The 22,000-nt window shown below is 35.6% G+C and overlaps 1 protein-coding gene across 1 annotated transcript in view; it reads left to right on the top strand.

Annotated features, from left to right (window-relative positions):
* The window catches only part of LOC132557789 (uncharacterized), a gene marked incomplete at its 3' end in the record, with an annotated part of 148,001 nt that overhangs the window by 62,983 nt on the left and 63,018 nt on the right, over window positions 1-22,000 (top strand). Inside the window, 11 exon segments of the mRNA XM_060222317.1 lie at window positions 964-1,158; window positions 1,497-1,676; window positions 1,913-2,113; window positions 2,893-3,081; window positions 4,141-4,332; window positions 4,433-4,675; window positions 5,263-5,514; window positions 11,348-11,545; window positions 12,660-12,923; window positions 18,000-18,158; window positions 20,457-20,618. Coding sequence (XP_060078300.1) covers window positions 964-1,158; window positions 1,497-1,676; window positions 1,913-2,113; window positions 2,893-3,081; window positions 4,141-4,332; window positions 4,433-4,675; window positions 5,263-5,514; window positions 11,348-11,545; window positions 12,660-12,923; window positions 18,000-18,158; window positions 20,457-20,618 — 2,235 coding nt within the window.

The raw sequence follows: 22,000 nt of genomic DNA, 5'->3' as shown, positions 1-22,000 counted from the left end.
TGGTGTAAGACATGTAAGGGAGAAGACCTGTGTGGTGTAAGACATGTAAGGGAGAAGACCTGTGTGGTGTGAGACATGTAAAGGAGAAGACCTGTGTGGTGTGAGACATGTAAGGGAGAAGACCTGTGTGGTGTGAGACATGTAAGGGAGAAGACCTGTGTGGTGTGAGACATGTAAGGGAGAAGACCTGTTTGGTGTGAGACATGTAAGGGAGAAGACCTGTTTGGTGTGAGACATGTAAGGGAGAAGACCTGTGTGAGACTTGTAAGGGAGAAGACCTGTGTGGTGTGAGACATGTAAGGGAGAAGACCTGTGTGGTGTGAGACATGTAAGGGAGAAGACCTGTTTGGTGTGAGACATGTAAGGGAGAAGACCTGTGTGGTGTGAGACATGTAAGGGAGAAGACCTGTTTGGTGTAAAATCTGTAAAGGAGAAGACCTGTTTGGTGTAAAATCTGTAAAGGAGAAGACCTGTTTGGTGTGGACCATGTAAGATGGAGGACCATTGGGATGAGAAATCTGTAAGGGAGAATCTCTGTAAGTTGTGAAACATGTTAGGGGAATGACCTGTACGGTGTGTAATCTGTGAGGGGAGGACCTGTATGATGTGAAATTTGCTGAAATTTTATGAAATAACCTGTGTTTCCAACTTCAATGAATGTAATGTAGACTTTGGAGGGTGTATGTTACCCTAAATAACCTGTGTTTCAGACATCAATGAATGTAATGTAGACTTTGGAGGGTGTATGTTACTCTAAATAACCTGTGTTTCAGACATCAATGAATGTAATGTAGACTTTGGAGGGTGTATGTTACCCTAAATAACCTGTGTTTCAGACTTCAGTGAATGAAATGTAGACTTTGGAGGGTGTATGTTACCCTAAGTAACCTGTGTTTCAGACATCAGTGAAAGTAATGTAGATTTTTGGAGGGTGTATGTTACCCTAAATATGCTTTGTTTCAGACATCAATGAATGTAATGTTAACAATGGAGGGTGTAGCCAGAAGTGCCAGGACATTACAGGCGGTTACCTCTGTTCCTGTGATCAGCCAGGATATGTTTTGTTCTCAAAAAACAACACCTCGGGCTACTTAATTCCAAACACTGAGACTGGGCTCCTGTCTGATGACATTTACCACCTCAACCACACCTGCGTCCGTATGTTGTTTAAATCAGACATATTTGTGTGTTATACTTCTGTTTTGAAATGAAAGAGATTTGTAGGATCTTACAAAAGCTGTATATATGACACTTGCCTTGCTGGATTCCACCAAGTCCCTCCTATATTGACCCTAATGTACAGAGTGAGGTTGATTCAAACGTATAAACTGTACAAAGTATTATCTTAATACTTAACTGCTAAAACATTTACTGTTCTACTCCTAAATCTTACTCAATCTTAAATGTTCTACAGTAAGTGCAAAAAGGTCTGATTCTCATTGCATTCAAGCTACTTTAGCACAGTACATGTCTGAAATTACCATTTCTATTTGTAGGTGTGGCATGCAGTGCCCCACCCATTAGAGCCAATGCTCGGCTGATGACCGGAAGGATGATCCATCGATATGGAGACACAATCGAGTACTTCTGTGACATTGGCTATATGATTAATGGAATATCTATGCTGACCTGTACCTCAAATGGACAGTGGTCATCTTCTTTCCCCACCTGTATTGGTAAGTTATGTTTTATCATTTCCTTAACTCTTTAACCGTGGAAAACTAGAAAGAAGTGTACCGCTCCGATACTTTCAAGGCAAAACAAAAAGGAACTGTCTTGTTTTCGTGACTTTGTGACAAATACAGATATAGAATTCACTGATTTATGTATTGGCCACTTGTTTTTCTACTTCTGGAGTAGTGGCCAGCTTTAACAGTTTGTACCTGTGTATATATGTAAAGTACTGTTTCAGTGGCCACTTGTTCTCCTGCTAACCTGAATGGAGTTGTAAATGTACCCAACCTTAACAGCTCATTGCAGCTGGAGTATGGAGAGGTCCTGGAGATGACATGTACTAATAACTTGCCAAGTGTTTACACATCAACACGTCAATGTCTATACGACATGACCAATAATGTCTATTCGCTGATTGGTGCTCCATACGAATGTCCAGGTAAGCTGTGCTGATTTCTTCTACAATGTCCAATTTTGTTTGTAAATTAAGAAAATCTCAATAATACCTTAATGTTTTAGTAGATACAATGTTTACAATTCTTCTCACAATATTTCATCTGCAAGAGTTGATATTTTGTTGATATTTTGTTTGCTCTGATTTAACGATGTTGTGTTTACTGTGACAGACTGATATCTTGTTTACTGTGACAGACTGATATCTTGTATACTGTGACAGACTGATATCTTGTTTACTGTGACAGACTGATATCTTGTTTACTGTGACAGACTGATATCTTGTTTACTGTGACAGACTGATATCTTGTTTACTGTGACAGACTGATATCTTGTTTACTGTGACAGACTGATATCTTGTTTACTGTGACAGACTGATATCTTGTTTACTGTGACAGACTGATATCTTGTTTACTGTGACAGACTGATATCTTGTTTACTGTGACAGACTGATATCTTGTTTACTGTGACAGACTGATATCTTGTTTACTGTGACAGACTGATATCTTGTTTACTGTGACAGACTGATATCTTGTATACTGTGACAGACTGATATCTTGTTTGCTGTGATGACAGACTGATATCTTGTATACTGTGACAGACTGATATCTTGTTTGCTGTGATAGATTGATATCTTGTATACTGTGATAGACTGATATCTTGTTTACTGTGACAGACTGATATCTTGTTTACTGTGATTGACTGATATCTATTTGGCTCAGATCGACTGATATTTGTCTGTTGTGACTGCTATTTTGTTTTTAGTGATAAACTGCGGTACCCCAGATCCGGTGCCTGGCTCTGACTTCATAGTGGGAAATACTGTCTATGGCAGTTCCTTTGCTTTCACCTGTTCATCACTTCAAGTTCGTGATGGCCGAAGTGCAAGTGGAGATACAACTGTCAGATGTCAAGCTGATGGAAAATGGGACTTTGGAAATCTGCAGTGTGTCGGTAATTAAAACATATAGAAATGGGACTTTGGAAGTCGGCAGTGTGTCGGTACTTAAAACAGATAGAATATGGGACTTTAGAAGTCCGCAGTGTGTCGGTACTTAAAACAGATAGAATATGGGACTTTAGAAGTCTGCAGTGTGTCGGTACTTAAAACAGATAGAATATGGGACTTTGGAAGTCTGCAGTGTGTCGGTACTTAAAACAGATAGAATATGGGACTTTGGAAGTCTGCAGTGTGTCGGTACTTAAAACAGATAGAATATGGGACTTTAGAAGTCTGCAGTGTGTCGGTACTTAAAACAGATAGAATATGGGACTTTAGAAGTCTGCAGTGTGTCGGTACTTAAAACAGATAGAATATGGGACTTTAGAAGTCTGCAGTGTGGCTAGGTAAAATTATAGAATAACAGACTTTGGGAGTCTGCAGTGTGTTGGTGACTAAGTAAAACAAAAAAATGAGACATTGGGAGTATGAAATGTGTTATTATATGCTTATGAAGCAATCTAATCTAATCTTCCCAAAATTTGAAAAAGAAGGCTGTAAAAAAAAAGGGGGGTAAAATTTTTGTGAATGTCCTTGTCCTTTATGTACCATTCAACCCATCCACCCTTTATTGTCAAGGCTTGGCATTTCTGGGAACATTTAAAACCCATATATTATTCCTTGTTGATGGATACTATTTGGACTGGGCTTGAAATGTTAAAATCAGTCAATGTTTTTCATGGCCGAGAAAACACCAGAACACTGCTTCAGTAGTATTATAGATATCATATAGGTTTAATTTTACATTTTGAAAGAAGAGTAAAGTTTGGAAGTGATTACCTTATGGTACAAAACAGTGCTTACAAATTGGAAAGATCAACAACAGTTCTGTATCTATTTTTTTGTTCTTTTTAAATATGGAGTTTCTGTTTGCATTGGTTTTCATAAGGAAAACAGTACCTTAGTATATGTGATCTCTGAATCATGTTCCTCAGACATATTGTAGTTAAAAGCTTTATTGCCTGAGATGAATTGTCATTTATATTCACCAATGAAACTTTTGGTCCCCTTAGGACAAACATGTGATGACCCTGGTAACATACCTGGAGGGCAACAAATTTCAACCAGTTATGAGCAGAATGCTGAAGTGATGTTTGAGTGTCTACGAAGGGGGTATGAACTCAACGGGAGGGGCAGCATTAAGTGTGTCCTCAGTCAAGATGGTAGTAGCCTGCAATGGGATGGCCCTCTACCTACCTGTGTTGGTAAGTGTTCTAGTAGGATGGTGATAATCAAGACATGTTTATGTGTATGATGGTCAGTTTTCTTATCAACATTTAAATATTGATACTGAACAATTTTCAGACACACAGAAACCAGAGAAAGTGCGCTGCGTGTCTGCTCAGAGTGTCAACCCCTACCAAACAGTGATCCTGGATCAGCCATTATTTAAGGATAACACTGGCCTGAAGTCTACCACCATAAGCCCACGGTGGGGAAACTCAACATTGGTGATAAAATCTTTTTCTGGTAGTCAGAATGTTTTCTACACTGCTACAGACTTCATAGGAAATACAGAGACCTGTAGCATCGTCGTGACAGTAAATGGTAAGTTTGTTCATTTAATCTGATTAGAAACAAAACATTGGTGATAACAAGTCTTTCTGGTAGTCAGAATGTTCTCTACACTGCTACAGACTTCATAGGAAAAATGGAAATCAGTGACATTTTTGTTGGCTGGTGGTTTTTTGAAAGTCATAACTTGTTATTGCTGTCTCTTTAGAAGATGGATTTGTCTTTAGATTTTATTTTTAGGTGTTCTTTTGTCCCTATTTGTGCGCTTTTGATATAGATTTTGGGACTGAACAAAAAAAAAAAAAAAATGGCAGCCATCTGGCCATCTTGGATTTTGACAATAAAACTTTACGATTGTCGTTTCTTGAGAAGTACTGAATGGTTCTTTTTCACATTTCAAGGATCCTATTTTTCTCTAATTATGCCCATTGGTTTTTGAGACTGATCAGAAAAAAGAAAATGAAATGTACCCAGCCTCATATACACTGTAAATGAAAGTTGGATCTAGACTCCAATAAATTTGATTTTTCAGTCACTGCAAAACTCATGGTGACTTGCCCAATCTCCCATACACTGAAAGTGAAAGTTGCCTCTAAACTCCATTAAATTTTATATTTTAGATACTGTAAAACCCAGCGTGACTTGCCCAGACTCCCGGACACTGCATGTGACAAACACAACGTCATCATGGCAAGTGAATAGCACATTAAAGGCGGTCAATGCTTCTGATAATGTAAATGTGACCAATGTTTTCATCAACCCTCCCTACATCACAGTCAGTGCCAGTAACCTTGGAAGTCACCTTGTCACAGTCATCGTACGAGATGCTGCTGGCAACAATGCACAGTGCAACTTTGATGTGGCTGTCAAAAGTGAGTAGTACTGTGCATTTTGTAGTTTGATAGAAACTGTTAGTTCATTAGTTTGACATTATGACATTAAGATATGTGAGATCTAGATGTACATTTAGCTGGGGTCTGTATCAGGTCATGTTAGATCTAAATGTACATTTAGCTTGGGTCTTTATCAGGTCATGTGAGATCTAAATGTACATTTAGCTTGGGTCTTTATCAGGTCATGTGAGATCTAAATGTACATTTAGCTTGGGTCTGTATCAGGTCATGTGAGATCTAAATGTACATTTAGCTGGGGTCTATATCAGGTCATGTTAGATCTAAATGTACATTTAGCTGGGGTCTGTATCAGGTCATGTGAGATCTAAATGTACATTTAGCTGGGGTCTGTATCAGGTCATGTCTAGATACTTTAAATGTACATTACATTTAGCTGGGGTCTGTATCAGGTCATATGAAATTTAAATGTACATTTAGCTGGGGTCTATATCATAAATGTACATTTAGCTGGGGTCTGTATCAGGTCATGTGAGATCTAAATGTACATTTAGCTGGGGTCTGTATCAGGTCATGTGAGATCTAAATGTACATTTAGCTGGGGTCTATATCAGGTCATGTTAGATCTCAATGTACATTTAGCTGGGGACTGTATCAGGTCATGTGAGATCTAAATGTACATTTATCTGGGATCTATATCATGTCACATTAGATCTGAGAGTACATTTATCTGGGGTCTGTATCAGGTCATGTGAGATCTGAGTGTACATTTAGCTGGGGTCTATATCATGTCATGTGAGATCTGAGTGTACATTTAGCTGGGGTTTGTATCAGGTCAGCATTGATTTAAATATACATTTAGTTGGGGTCTGTATCATGTCATGTAAGATATAAATGTACATTTAGCTGGGGTCTGTATCAGGTCATGTGAGATCTAAATGTACATTTAGCTGGGGTCTGTATCATGTCATGTGAGATCTGAGTGTACATTTAGCTGGGGTCTGTATCATGTCATGTGAGATATAAATGTACATTTAGCTGGGGTCTGTATCAGGTCACATTTGATCTAAATGTACATTTAGCTGGGGTCTATATCAGGTCATGTGAGATCTGAGTGTACATTTAGCTGGGGTCTGTATCTTGTCATGTGAGATATAAATGTACATTTAGCTGGGGTCTATATCAGGTCATGTTAGATCTGAGTGTACATTTATCCGGGGTCTGTATCATGTCATGTGAGATATAAATGTACATTTAGCTTGGGTTTGTATCAGGTCTTGTTAGATCTGAGTGTACATTTAGCTGGGGTTTGTATCAGGTCAGCATTGATTTAAATATACATTTAGGTTGGGTCTATATCAGGTCATGTGAGATCTAAATGTACATTTAGCTGGGATCTGTATCATTTCATGTGAGATATAAATGTACATTAAGCTGAGGTCTGTTTAGTTATATAGATTGATGTTGTGTTAGTTATATAGATTTATGTTGTGTTATATAGAATTATGTTGTGTTAGTTATGTAGAATTATGTTGTGTTAGTTATATAGAATTATGTTGTGTTAGTTATATAGAATTATGTTGTGTTATATAGAATTATGTTGTGTTAGTTATATAGAATTATGTTGTGTTAGTTATATAGAATTATGTTGTGTTATATAGAATTATGTTGTATTAGTTATGTAGAATTATGTTGTGTTATATAGAATTATGTTGTGTTAGTTATATAGAATTATGTTGTATTAGTTATATAGAATTATGTTGTGTTATATAGAATTATGTTGTGTTAGTTATATAGAATTATGTTGTATTAGTTATGTAGAATTATGTTGTGTTATATAGAATTATGTTGTATTAGTTATATAGAATTATGTTGTGTTAGTTATATAGAATTATGTTGTATTAGTTATGTAGAATTATGTTGTGTTATATAGAATTATGTTGTATTAGTTATGTAGAATTATGTTGTGTTATATAGAATTATGTTGTGTTAGTTATATAGAATTATGTTGTATTAGTTATATAGAATTATGTTGTGTTATATAGAATTATGTTGTGTTATATAGAATTATGTTGTATTAGTTATGTAGAATTATGTTGTGTTATATAGAATTATGTTGTATTAGTTATATAGAATTATGTTGTGTTAGTTATATAGAATTATGTTGTATTAGTTATGTAGAATTATGTTGTGTTATATAGAATTATGTTGTATTAGTTATGTAGAATTATGTTTAGTTATATAGATTGATGTTGTGTTAGTTATATAGAATTATGTTGTGTTAGTTATGTAGAATTTTGTTGTGTTAGTTATATAGAATTATGTTGTGTTAGTTATGTATTATGTTGTGTTATATAGAATTATGTTGTGTTAGTTATATAGAATTATGTTGTGTTAGTTATATAGAATTATGTTGTGTTAGTTATATAGAATTATGTTGTGTTATATAGAATGATGTTGTGTTAGTTATATAGAATTATGTTGTGTTATATAGAATTATGTTGTGTTAGTTATATAGAATTATGTTGTGTTAGTTATAGAATTATGTTGTGTTAGTTATATAGAATTATGTTGTGTTATATAGAATTATGTTGTGTTAGTATGTAGAATTATGTTGTGTTAGTTATGTAGAGAATTATGTTGTGTTAGTTATATAGAATTATGTTGTGTTATATAGAATTATGTTGTGTTAGTTATATAGAATTATGTTGTGTTAGTTATATAGAATTATGTTGTGTTAGTTATGTAGAATTATGTTGTGTTATATAGAATTATGTTGTGTTAGTTATATAGAATTATGTTGTGTTATATAGAATTATGTTGTGTTAGTTATATAGAATTATGTTGTGTTATATAGAATTATGTTGTGTTAGTTATGTATATAGAATTATGTTGTGTTAGTTATATAGAATTATGTTGTGTTAGTTATATAGAATTATGTTGTGTTAGTTATGTAGAATTATGTTGTGTTAGTTATATAGAATTATGTTGTGTTAGTTATATAGAATTATGTTGTGTTATATAGAATTATGTTGTGTTAGTTATATAGAATTATGTTGTGTTAGTTATGTAGAATTATGTTGTGTTAGTTATATAGAATTATGTTGTGTTAGTTATGTAGAATTATGTTGTGTTAGTTATATAGAATTATGTTGTGTTAGTTATGTAGAATTATGTTGTGTTAGTTATGTAGAATTATGTTGTGTTAGTTATATACAATTATGTTGTGTTATATAGAATTATGTTGTGTTAGTTATATAGAATTATGTTGTGTTATTTATATAGAATTATGTTGTGTTAGTTATGTAGAATTATGTTGTGTTAGTTATATAGAATTATGTTGTGTTATATAGAATTATGTTGTGTTATATAGAATTATGTTGTGTTAGTTATGTAGAATTATGTTGTGTTATATAGAATTATGTTGTGTTAGTTATGTAGAATTATGTTGTGTTAGTTATGTAGAATTATGTTGTGTTATATAGAATTATGTTGTGTTAGTTATATAGAATTATGTTGTGTTAGTTATGTAGAATTATGTTGTGTTATATAGAATTATGTTGTGTTATATAGAATTATGTTGTGTTAGTTATATAGAATTATGTTGTGTTAGTTATATAGAATTATGTTGTGTTATATAGAATAATGTTGTGTTAGTTATATAGAATTATGTTGTGTTAGTTATATAGAATTATGTTGTGTTATATAGAATTATGTTGTGTTATATAGAATTATGTTGTGTTATATATAGAATTATGTTGTGTTAGTTATATAGAATTATGTTGTGTTAGTTATGTAGAATTATGTTGTGTTATATAGAATTATGTTGTGTTAGTTATATAGAATTATGTTGTGTTATATAGAATTATGTTGTGTTAGTTATAGAATTATGTTGTGTTAGTTATGTAGAATTATGTTGTGTTTGTTATATAGAATTATGTTGTGTTAGTTATATAGAATTATGTTTTGTTAGTTATATAGAATTATGTTGTGTTAGTTATATAGAATTATGTTGTGTTAGTTATATAGAATTATGTTGTGTTATATAGAATTATGTTGTGTTAGTTATATAGAATTATGTTGTGTTAGTTATGTAGAATTATGTTGTGTTAGTTATATAGAATTATGTTGTGTTATATAGAATTATGTTGTGTTATATAGAATTATGTTGTGTTAGTTATATAGAATTATGTTGTGTTAGTTATGTAGAATTATGTTGTGTTAGTTATATAGAATTATGTTGTGTTAGTTATATAGAATAATGTTGTGTTAGTTATATAGAATTATGTTGTGTTATATAGAATTATGTTGTGTTAGTTATATAGAATTATGTTGTGTTAGTTATGTAGAATTATGTTGTGTTAGTTATATAGAATTATGTTGTGTTAGTTATGTAGAATTATGTTGTGTTAGTTATGTAGAATTATGTTGTGTTAGTTATATAGAATTATGTTGTGTTAGTTATGTAGAATTATGTTGTGTTAGTTATGTAGAATTATGTTGTGTTAGTTATATAGAATTATGTTGTGTTAGTTATATAGAATTATGTTGTGTTATATAGAATTATGTTGTGTTAGTTATATAGAATTATGTTGTGTTAGTTATATAGAATTATGTTGTGTTAGTTATATAGAATTATGTTGTGTTATATAGAATTATGTTGTGTTATATAGAATTATGTTGTGTTATATAGAATTATGTTGTGTTAGTTATATAGAATTATGTTGTGTTAGTTATGTAGAATTATGTTGTGTTAGTTATATAGAATTATGTTGTGTTAGTTATATAGAATTATGTTGTGTTAGTTATGTAGAATTATGTTGTGTTAGTTATATAGAATTATGTTGTGTTAGTTATATAGAATTATGTTGTGTTATATAGAATTATGTTGTGTTAGTTATGTAGAATTATGTTGTGTTTGTTATTTAGAATTATGTTGTGTTAGTTATATAGAATTATGTTGTGTTAGTTATATAGAATTATGTTGTGTTAGTTATATAGAATTATGTTGTGTTAGTTATATAGAATTATGTTGTGTTAGTTATGTAGAAATATGTTGTGTTAGTTATGTAGAATTATGTTGTGTTAGTTATATAGAATTATGTTGTGTTAGTTATATAGAATTATGTTGTGTTAGTTATGTAGAATTATGTTGTGTTAGTTATATAGAATTATGTTGTGTTAGTTATATAGAATTATGTTGTGTTATATAGAATTATGTTGTGTTAGTTATGTAGAATTATGTTGTGTTAGTTATATAGAATTATGTTGTGTTAGTTATATAGAATTATGTTGTGTTATATAGAATTATGTTGTGTTAGTTATATAGAATTATGTTGTGTTATATAGAATTATGTTGTGTTAGTTATGTAGAATTATGTTGTGTTATATAGAATTATGTTGTGTTAGTTATATAGAATTATGTTGTGTTATATAGAATTATGTTGTGTTATTATGTAGAATTATGTTGTGTTATATAGAATTATGTTGTGTTAGTTATAGAATTATGTTGTGTTAGTTATATAGAATTATGTTGTGTTAGTTATATAGAATTATGTTGTGTTAGTTATGTAGAATTATGTTGTGTTAGTTATATAGAATTATGTTGTGTTAGTTATGTAGAATTATGTTGTGTTAGTTATGTAGAATTATGTTGTGTTAGTTATATAGAATTATGTTGTGTTAGTTATGTAGAATTATGTTGTGTTAGTTATATAGAATTATGTTGTGTTAGTTATGTAGAATTATGTTGTGTTAGTTATATAGAATTATGTTGTGTTATGTAGAATTATGTTGTGTTAGTTATGTAGAATTACATCTTGTTTTTGATAGTTTTCTTTATTATATATTACAGTTGATCCTTGTTCACCTTTGGCATTGACTGACCCGTTATATGGATATAAAAATTGTGTTGCGATCACCAATGGATATTCCTGTAACCTGACCTGTCAGTCTGGCTATGTTTTCTACGAACAGAAAACTAGTGCTCATACCATGCAGTGTACTTCAGGCAGTTCATGGAATCCTTCAGCCGTGCCAGCTTGTGTCCCAGGTATTGGCTTCACTATACATCCAATAGTGTGTTAGTTCTATAGATATCTATGGTGTAGACTTCAGTATGTGTCCATGTAAGGAGCTGTAGATGTGATATTTAGTAAAAGCTGTTCATTTCATTTTAAACATTTTATTGATATGTATATCAGAACTACAGACATTTATAAGTCTTCTCCTAACACATTTTTGGACAAGATTTAAAACATACATAGATACATACACACAAACCTACAAACTAGTGTGCAAGTAGTTGTAGTAGTACTGTTAATCTTTATACTCCCCTACAACAAAGTCAAAGGGGTTACACTGGAATCAAGTTGTCTGTCCATCCATTTGCCTGTCTATTTGTCTGTCTGAAGACATCTTGTTGTATCAATTCCTCCTAAACTTGTGAACTGATTTTTGAACTCATAGGAATACTAAAGACCATATGTAAAATTGCTTGGTTATTACATGGTGGTCTATTCAAATTGCCCTACATCTGTGATCTGTGGCCCTCCATCTGTCCATAAACAAATTTTAATATTGCTATTTGTGGAAAAGCACTGAACAGATCTATCTCAAATTTCAGATGTAGGTTCCCCTTGATCCTTAGTTATGCCTGTTTGATTTTAGAACTGATCAGGGAAAAACAAAATTGCTGACAGGTGGCCATCTTGAATTTTACAATGAAAGCTTGTTTAGAAGTACTGGATCTGTCTCAAATTTCATATGTAGGTTCCTTTTTGTCCCTTGTTGTGCTTGTTTGATTTTGGAAATGATAAAAAAAATCTTGGCAGAGAGCTTAGATTTCAATGATTACAGTTTGTTGTGAGAAGTACTGGTAGGATGGATCTCTCTCAAATATCATATAAAGGTTCCCTTTGGTTCCAAGTTGTGCCCCTTTGATTTTGGGACTAACCAGAAAAACAAAATGGCTTACAGGAAATCATTTGGGATTTGGCAGGTAAAGAATATTATCACTATTTCTTCAAGGGAATGTTCAAATTGGACATTTTCTGTAGTTATCTAGGGTTTCTTGGTACCCCTACACTAAGCACTGTAGGTTAGGAGCAAACTTGTGTTTTATATGCTTAGAATACAATAAACCTTATTCTTATTGCGATTATTAGTGGGAAGTTCCAATACAGCTGCTTACCAGTTGAACATGAACGTTACTTACAATGAAGTTACTGGAACTCCAACTTGTCTGGAGGAGTACCGATCTTTTATCAATCGTACCATTGATGACCAGGTCAACAATTTCATCATATCGTGTCGTAATATCAACCCTATTAACCCGATCCGATTCACCATCCCGCACGATCTGATCCAGTTGACTACACAGAATTCAAAGGTATGTAACAAATGTGTGATCACCTTCCACCAAGGTCTGAGTGAGTTGTCTATATAGGCTACACAGGTGTGTGATCACCTTCCACCAAGGTCTGAGTGAGTTATCGATGTAGGCTACACAGGTGTGTGATCACCTTCCACCAAGGTCTGAGTGACTTATCGATGTAGGCTACACAGGTGTGTGATCACCTTCCACCAAGGTCTAAGTGAGTTGTCTATATAGGCTACACAGGTGTGTGATCACCTTCCACCAAGGTGTGAGTGAGTTGTCTATATAGGCTACACAGGTGTGTGATCACCTTCCACCAAGGTCTGAGTGAGTTGTCTATATAGGCTACACAGGTATGTGATCACCTTCCACCAAGGTCTGAGTGAGTTACATATATAGGCTACACAGGTGTGTGATCACCTTCCACCAAGGTGTGAGTGAGTTGTCTATACAGGCTACACAGGTGTGCGATCACCTTCCACCAAGGTGTGAGTGAGTTGTCTATACAGGCTACACAGGTGTGCGATCACCTTACACCAAGGTGTGAGTGAGTTGTATATATAGGCTACACAGGTGTGCGATCACCTTCCACCAAGGTGTGAGTGAGTTGTCTATATAGGCTACACAGGTGTGCGATCACCTTCCACCAAGGTGTGAGTGAGTTGTCTATATAGGCTACACAGGTGTGCGATCACCTTCCACCAAGGTGTGAGTGAGTTGGCTATATAGGCTACACAGGTGTGCGATCACCTTCCACCAAGGTGTGAGTAAGTTGCATATATAGGCTACACAGGTGTGTGATCACCTTCCACCAAGGTGTGAGTGAGTTGTCTATATAGGCTACACAGGTGTGTGATCACCTTCCACCAAGGTGTGAGTGAGTTGCATATATAGGCTACACAGGTGTGTGATCACCTTCCACCAAGGTGTGAGTGTGTTGTCTATATAGGCTACACAGGTATGTGATCACCTTCCACCAAGGTCAGAGTGAGTTATCGATGTAGGCTACACAGATGTGTGATCACCTTCCACCAAGGTGTGAGTGAGTTATCGATGTAGGCTACACAGGTATGTGATCACCTTCCACCAAGGTGTGAGTGAGTTGTCTATATAGGCTACACAGATGTGTGATCACCTTCCACCAAGGTGTGAGTGAGTTGCATATATAGGCTACACAGGTGTGTGATCACCTTCCACCAAGGTGTGAGTGAGTTGTCTATATAGGCTACACAGGTGTGTGATCACCTTCCACCAAGGTCTGAGTGAGTTGTCTATATAGGCTACACAGGTGTGTGATCACCTTCCACCAAGGTGTGAGTGAGTTGTCTATATAGGCTACACAGGTATGTGATCACCTTCCACCAAGGTCAGAGTGAGTTATCGATGTAGGCTACACAGATGTGTGATCACCTTCCACCAAGGTGTGAGTGAGTTATCGATGTAGGCTACACAGGTATGTGATCACCTTCCACCAAGGTGTGAGTGAGTTGTCTATATAGGCTACACAGGTATGTGATCACCTTCCACCAAGGTCTGAGTGAGTTGTCTATATAGGCTACACAGGTGTGTGATCACCTTCCACCAAGGTCAGAGTGAGTTATCAATGTAGGCTACACAGGTGTGTGATCACCTTCCACCAAGGTGTGAGTGTGTTGTCTATATAGGCTACACAGGTGTGTGATCACCTTCCACCAAGGTGTGAGTGAGTTATCGATGTAGGCTACACAGGTGTGCGATCATCTTCCACCAAGGTGTGAGTGAGTTGTCTATATAGGCTACACAGGTGTGTGATCACCTTCCACCAAGGTCTGAGTGAGTTATCGATGTAGGCTACACAAACATATACGTATTTATACACATATATGTAAATTGATTGCACCTTGGACTAGAATGCCCTAAAATCATTGGTTGAAAGACGTCACATGGTGACCCACTGTAATTCTATAATGGACCGCTTTGGGCAGACAACACTGGCTTAAATGAAATAAAGTTTGAGCCATATTGAGATCTATTTCAAAAGAAGGAATATATTTTGAAGTTACTGTCTGGAACTGATGTCAGACTGATTTGTTAAATTGTGATTGCTTTGTTAAACATACAATAAATGAAATAACATGATGATACCTTGGTTGTTGATGTATGAAAAAGGTCCTCGGTGAGATAAATTCATTAGATAGTCACTTACTGACCTTCTATAGAGCTATAGAGGGTCAGTAAAGGACTATCTAACTGATGATATACAGTTGTAGTGATGTATAATTTCATCACTCTCTACTACACATGATAATTCCAGTGAGGTCCCTTTCATCACTCTCTACTACACATGATAATTCCAGTGAGGTCCCTTTCATCACTCTCTACTACACATGATAATTCCATTGAGTTTCCTTTCATCACTCTCTACTACACATGATAATTCCAGTGAGTTTCTCTACTACACATGATAATTCCAGTGAGGTTCCTTTCATCACTCTCTACTACACATGATAATTCCAGTGAGTTTCCTTTCATCACTCTCTACTACACATGATAATTCCAGTGAGTTCCTTTCATCACTCTCTACTACACATGATAATTCCAGTGAGTTTCCTTTCATCACTCTCTACTACACATGATAATTCCAGTGAGGTCCCTTTCATCACTCTCTACTACACATGATAATTCCAGTGAGTTTCCTTTCATCACTCTCTACTACACATGATAATTCCATTGAGGTCCCTTTCATCACTCTCTACCACACATGGTAATTCCAGTGAGTTTCCTTTCATCACTCTCTACTACACATGATAATTCCAGTGAGGTTCCTTTCATCACTCTCCCTTTCATCACTCTCTACTACACATGATAATTCCAGTGAGTTTCCTTTCATCACTCTCTACTACACATGATAATTCCAGTGAGTTTCCTTTCATCACTCTCTACTACACATGATAATTCCAGTGAGGTCCCTTTCATCACTCTCTACTACACATGATAATTCCAGTGAGGTTCCTTTCATCACTCTCTACTACACATGATAATTCCAGTGAGGTTCCTTTCATCACTCTCTACTACACATGATAATTCCAGTGAGGTTCCTTTCATCACTCTCTACTACACATGATAATTCCAGTGAGTTCCCTTTCATCACTCTCTACTACACATGATAATTCCAGTGAGTTTCCTTTCATCACTCTCTACTACACATGATAATTCCAGTGAGTTCCCTTTCATCACTCTCTACTACACATGATAATTCCAGTGAGGTTCCTTTCATCACTCTCTACTACACATGATAATTCCAGTGAGTTTCCTTTCATCACTCTCTACTACACATGATAATTCCAGTGAGTTTCCTTTCATCACTCTCTACTACACATGATAATTCCAGTGAGTTTCCTTTCATCACTCTCTACTACACATGATAATTCCAGTGAGTTTCCTTTCATCACTCTCTACTACACATGATAATTCCAGTGAGGTTCCTTCTCTACATCACTCCAGTCTACTCTCTACTACATGATAATTCCAGTGAGTTCCTTTCATCACTCTCTACTACACATGATAATTCCAGTGAGGTTCCTTTCATCACTCTCTACTACACATGATAATTCCAGTGAGGTCCCTTTCATCACTCTCTACTACACATGATAATTCCAGTGAGTTTCCTTTCATCACTCTCTACTACACATGATAATTCCAGTGAGGTTCCTTTCATCACTCTCTACTACACATGATAATTCCAGTGAGTTCCTTTCATCACTCTCTACTACACTCTCTACTACACATGATAATTCCAGTGAGGTTCCTTTCATCACTCTCTACTACACATGATAATTCCAGTGAAGTTCCTTTCATCACTCTCTACTACACATGATAATTCCAGTGAAGTTCCTTTCATCACTCTCTACTACACATGATAATTCCAGTGAGTTTCCTTTCATCACTCTCTACTACACATGATAATTCCAGTGAGGTTCCTTTCATCACTCTCTACTACACATGATAATTCCAGTGAGTTTCCTTTCATCACTCTCTACTACACATGATAATTCCAGTGAGTTGCCTTTCATCACTCTCTACTACACATGATAATTCCAGTGAGTTCCTTTCATCCTCTCTACTACACATCCACACTCTCTACTACACATGATAATTCCAGTGAGGTTCCTTTCATCACTCTCTACTACACATGATAATTCCAGTGAGTTTCCTTTCATCACTCTCTACTACACATGATAATTCCAGTGAGGTCCCTTTCATCACTCTCTACCACACATGATAATTCCAGTGAGGTCCCTTTCATCACTCTCTACTACACATGATAATTCCAGTGAGTTTCCTTTCATCACTCTCTACTACACATGATAATTCCAGTGAGGTTCCTTTCATCACTCTCTACTACACATGATAATTCCAGTGAGGTTCCTTTCATCACTCTCTACTACACATGATAATTCCAGTGAGTTTCCATTCATCACTCTCTACTACACATGATAATTCCAGTGAGTTTCCTTTCATCACTCTCTACTACACATGATAATTCCAGTGAGTTCCTTTCATCACTCTCTACTACACATGATAATTCCAGTGAGGTTCTTTTCATCACTCTCTACTACACATGATAATTCCAGTGAGTTTCCTTTCATCACTCTCTACTACACATGATAATTCCAGTGAGGTTCCTTTCATCACTCTCTACTACACATGATAATTCCAGTGAGGTTCCTTTCATCACTCTCTACTACACATGATAATTCCAGTGAGGGTCCTTTCATCACTCTCTACTACACATGATAATTCCAGTGAGTTTCCTTTCATCACTCTCTACTACACATGATAATTCCAGTGAGGTCCCTTTCATCACTCTCTACTACACATGATAATTCCAGTGAGGTCCCTTTCATCACTCTCTACTACACATGATAATTCCAGTGAGGTTCCTTTCATCACTCTCTACTACACATGATAATTCCAGTGAGGTCCCTTTCATCACTCTCTACTACACATGATAATTCCAGTGAGTTTCCTTTCTTCACTCTCTACTACATTTAATTCCAGTGAGTTTCCTTTCATCACTCTCTACTACACATGATAATTCCAGTGAGGTTCCTTTCATCACTCTCTACTAATATTGATCCCGTTGCAGTGTCTTGTCCTGAGGGAACCTACTATAATGCTGGAGAATGTACTCTCTGTCCAGTCGGAACCTACAACCCCTTCAGTGGACAGTCCAAGTGTACAAATTGTTCTAATGGTCGTAGTTCTGAATTCCCTGGCAGGACAAACAGTAACCAGTGCTCTGTCAGTAAGTTATATCAGCTTTGAACTGCTTCATTTGGCATTCATATTGACATCGTATTGTTCTTTTTCACCAATTGTTACATGTGCACTTAATTCACATATAATTCATCTTTAACATCGAGAGAATTAGCCCAGCATTTAAAGATGCTCGAGAAATTTCCAACAGGGCAAAGTGAATGTTTCCACATATGAAGGTATTATCAGTGTTAAGCACACTGCAGTGTTTACTTCTTTTTACCACAGGAAAATGTCCACATATATATTCTTCTCAAAATAATTTACCACTGATTGCATTACATAATCAATGTAGACCACAGATAAGTGTCCACATATATATTCTTCTCAAAATAATTTACCACTGATTGCATTACATAATCAATGTTGACCACAGATAAGTGTCCACGTGGACATTCATCCCCAAATGATTTACCAATGATTGCATTACATAATCAATGTTGACCACAGATAAGTGTCCACGTGGACATTCATCCCCAAATGATTTACCAATGATTGCATTACATAATTAATGTTGACCACAGATAAGTGTCCACGTGGACATTCATCCCCAAATAATTTACCACTGATTGCATTACATAATTAATGTTGACCACAGATAAGTGTCCACGTGGACATTCATCCCCAAATGATTTACCACTGATTGCATTACATAATCAATGTTGACCACAGATAAGTGTCCACATGGACATTCATCCCCAAATGATTTACCATTGATTGCATTACATAATTAATGTTGACCACAGATAAGTGTCCACGTTGACATTCATCCCCAAATGATTTACCACTGATTGCATTACATAATCAATGTTGACCACAGATAAGTGTCCACGTGGACATTCATCCCCAAATGATTTACCACTGATTGCATTACATAATCAATGTTGACCACAGATAAGTGTCCACGTGGACATTCATCCCCAAATGATTTACCACTGATTGCATTACATAATTAATGTTGACCACAGATAAGTGTCCACGTGGACATTCATCCCCAAATGATTTACCACTGATTGCATTACATAATTAATGTTGACCACAGATAAGTGTCCACGTTGACATTCATCCCCAAATGATTTACCACTGATTGCATTACATAATCAATGTTGACCACAGATAAGTGTCCACGTGGACATTCATCCCCAAATGATTTACCACTGATTGCATTACATAATCAATGTTGACCACAGATAAGTGTCCACGTGGACATTCATCCCCAAATGATTTACCACTGATTGCATTACATAATTAATGTTGACCACAGATAAGTGTCCACGTGGACATTCATCCCCAAATGATTTACCACTGATTGCATTACATAATCAATGTTGACCACAGATGTAACGACAGTAGCACACAGACCAATATAGGTGACGTGCACTGTAGTTTTCGCAAACTGGTTAAGGTCAAGGGGCCGCAACTCCCACATAAGTAAGCCAAAGAGTCTTTGTGAATTACTGATGAAGCTTTGTTTATTGGATAAATTGCACGCAGAATCTACACACTTGAATTTCAACTTCACCTTGAAAACTAAACATACAAAGTTTACAGATTCTCACTATTAGAGTACGATTATAAAACATTAATTACATAGAAAGTACTTCAATCTGCCAGTAAATATTTGATCGAAATCAGTTATGCATATTAGCGAATTTGACAAGCAATTTGTTGACTAGAATCGAAATTACAGTATTTAATAGCATTCCGGAACAAATACGATCGTAGAAAAATAACAATTAATAGTAATTACCTCCTTGGGCTTACTTGCAACGCAGAAAACAAACAGGAATCCTCACAGAGACCCAACTGCATGGTCTTGGTTCCTGCAGGTTTTACCAACAAACGCACCCAACCAAGTTAGAGAGTTCCGATCAAGGGAGCTAACTCCTACCGCCTTATCATGTACTGTTACAACAGATAAGTGTCCACGTGGACATTCATTCCCAAATGATTTACCACTGATTGCATTACATAATTAATGTTGACCACAGATAAGTGTCCACGTGGACATTCATCCCCAAATGATTTACCACTGATTGCATTACATAATCAATGTTGACCACAGATAAGTGTCCACGCGGACATTCATCTCCAAATGATTTACCAATGATTGCATTATATAATCAATGTTGACCACAGATAAGTGTCCACGTGGACATTCATTCCCAAATGATTTACCACTGATTGCATTACATAATTAATGTTGACCACAGATAAGTGTCCAGGTGGACATTCATCCCCAAATGATTTACCACTGATCGCAGTATGTTATCAATGTTGACCACAGATAAGTGTCCACCTGGATTTTTTTCAACGAATGGTTTGCCGCCGTGCACTGAGTGTGGCAAGAACAGCTATTCTGGGATCACAGGAGCAACAAGCTGCACATCCTGTGGACAAGATAAACAAACAATTGGTACAGGAGCAACATTTGAGAGCGATTGTATACGTAAGTTATAAAAGATCCTCTGTGTGGGGATACAGGCTCAATGTGGGTGATTCCAAGTTTGGGTGAGGGTAATACAGGATTCAGTCAATGTGTGATTGGTTATACAGGGTTCTCTCAATGTGTAGGTAAAGTTGGGGTTTCATAAATGATACAATGTTCATTGTGTGGGTAATACAAGGTTCAGTCAATGTGTGTGTGATACAATGTTCATTGTGTGGGTAATACAAGGTTCTGTCATTGTGTGGTAATACAAGGTTCAGTCAATGTGTGTGTGATACAATGTTCATTGTGTGGGTAATACAAGGTTCTGTCATTGTGTGGGTAATACAAGGTTCTGTCAATGTGTGTGTGATACAATGTTCATTGTGTGGGTAATACAAGGTTCAGTCAATGTGTGTGTGATACAATGTTCATTGTGTGGGTAATACAAGGTTCTGTCATTGTGTGGGTAATACAAGGTTCTGTCAATGTGTGTGTGATACAATGTTCATTGTGTGGGTAATACAAGGTTCTGTCAATGTGTGTGTGATACAATGTTCATTGTGTGGGTAATACAATGTTCAGTCAATGTGTGTGTGATACAATGTTCATTGTGTGGGTAATACAAGGTTCAGTCAATGTGTGTGTGATACAATGTTCATTGTGTGGGTAATACAAGGTTCAGTCAATGTGTGTGTGATACAATGTTCATTGTGTGGGTAATACAATGTTCAGTCAATGTGTGTGTGATACAATGTTCATTGTGTGTGTAATACAAGGTTCTGTCATTGTGTGTGTGATACAATGTTCATTGTGTGGGTAATACAAGGTTCTGTCAATGTGTGTGTGATACAATGTTCATTGTGTGGGTAATACAAGGTTCTGTCAATGTGTGTGTGATACAATGTTCATTGTGTGGGTAATACAAGGTTCTGTCAATGTGTGTGTGATACAATGTTCATTGTGTGGGTAATACAATGTTCAGTCAATGTGTGTGTGATACAATGTTCATTGTGTGGGTAATACAAGGTTCAGTCAATGTGTGTGTGATACAATGTTCATTGTGTGGGTAATACAAGGTTCAGTCAATGTGTGTGTGATACAATGTTCATTGTGTGGGTAATACAATGTTCAGTCAATGTGTGTGTGATACAATGTTCATTGTGTGTGTAATACAAGGTTCTGTCATTGTGTGTGTGATACAATGTTCATTGTGTGGGTAATACAAGGTTCTGTCAATGTGTGTGTGATACAATGTTCATTGTGTGGGTAATACAAGGTTCAGTCAATGTGTGTGTGATACAATGTTCATTGTGTGGGTAATACAAGGTTCAGTCAATGTGTGTGTGATACAATGTTCATTGTGTGGGTAATACAAGGTTCAGTCAATGTGTGTGTGATAC

The sequence above is a fragment of the Ylistrum balloti genome, unplaced genomic scaffold (assembly GCF_031769215.1).
Source record: "Ylistrum balloti isolate Yb309-2 unplaced genomic scaffold, AGI_CSIRO_Ybal_v1 Utg370724, whole genome shotgun sequence".
Classification (NCBI taxonomy): domain Eukaryota; kingdom Metazoa; phylum Mollusca; class Bivalvia; order Pectinida; family Pectinidae; genus Ylistrum; species Ylistrum balloti.
The sequence above is the reverse complement of the archived record's forward strand: the minus strand, read 5'-3'. Positions and strand labels throughout refer to the sequence as shown.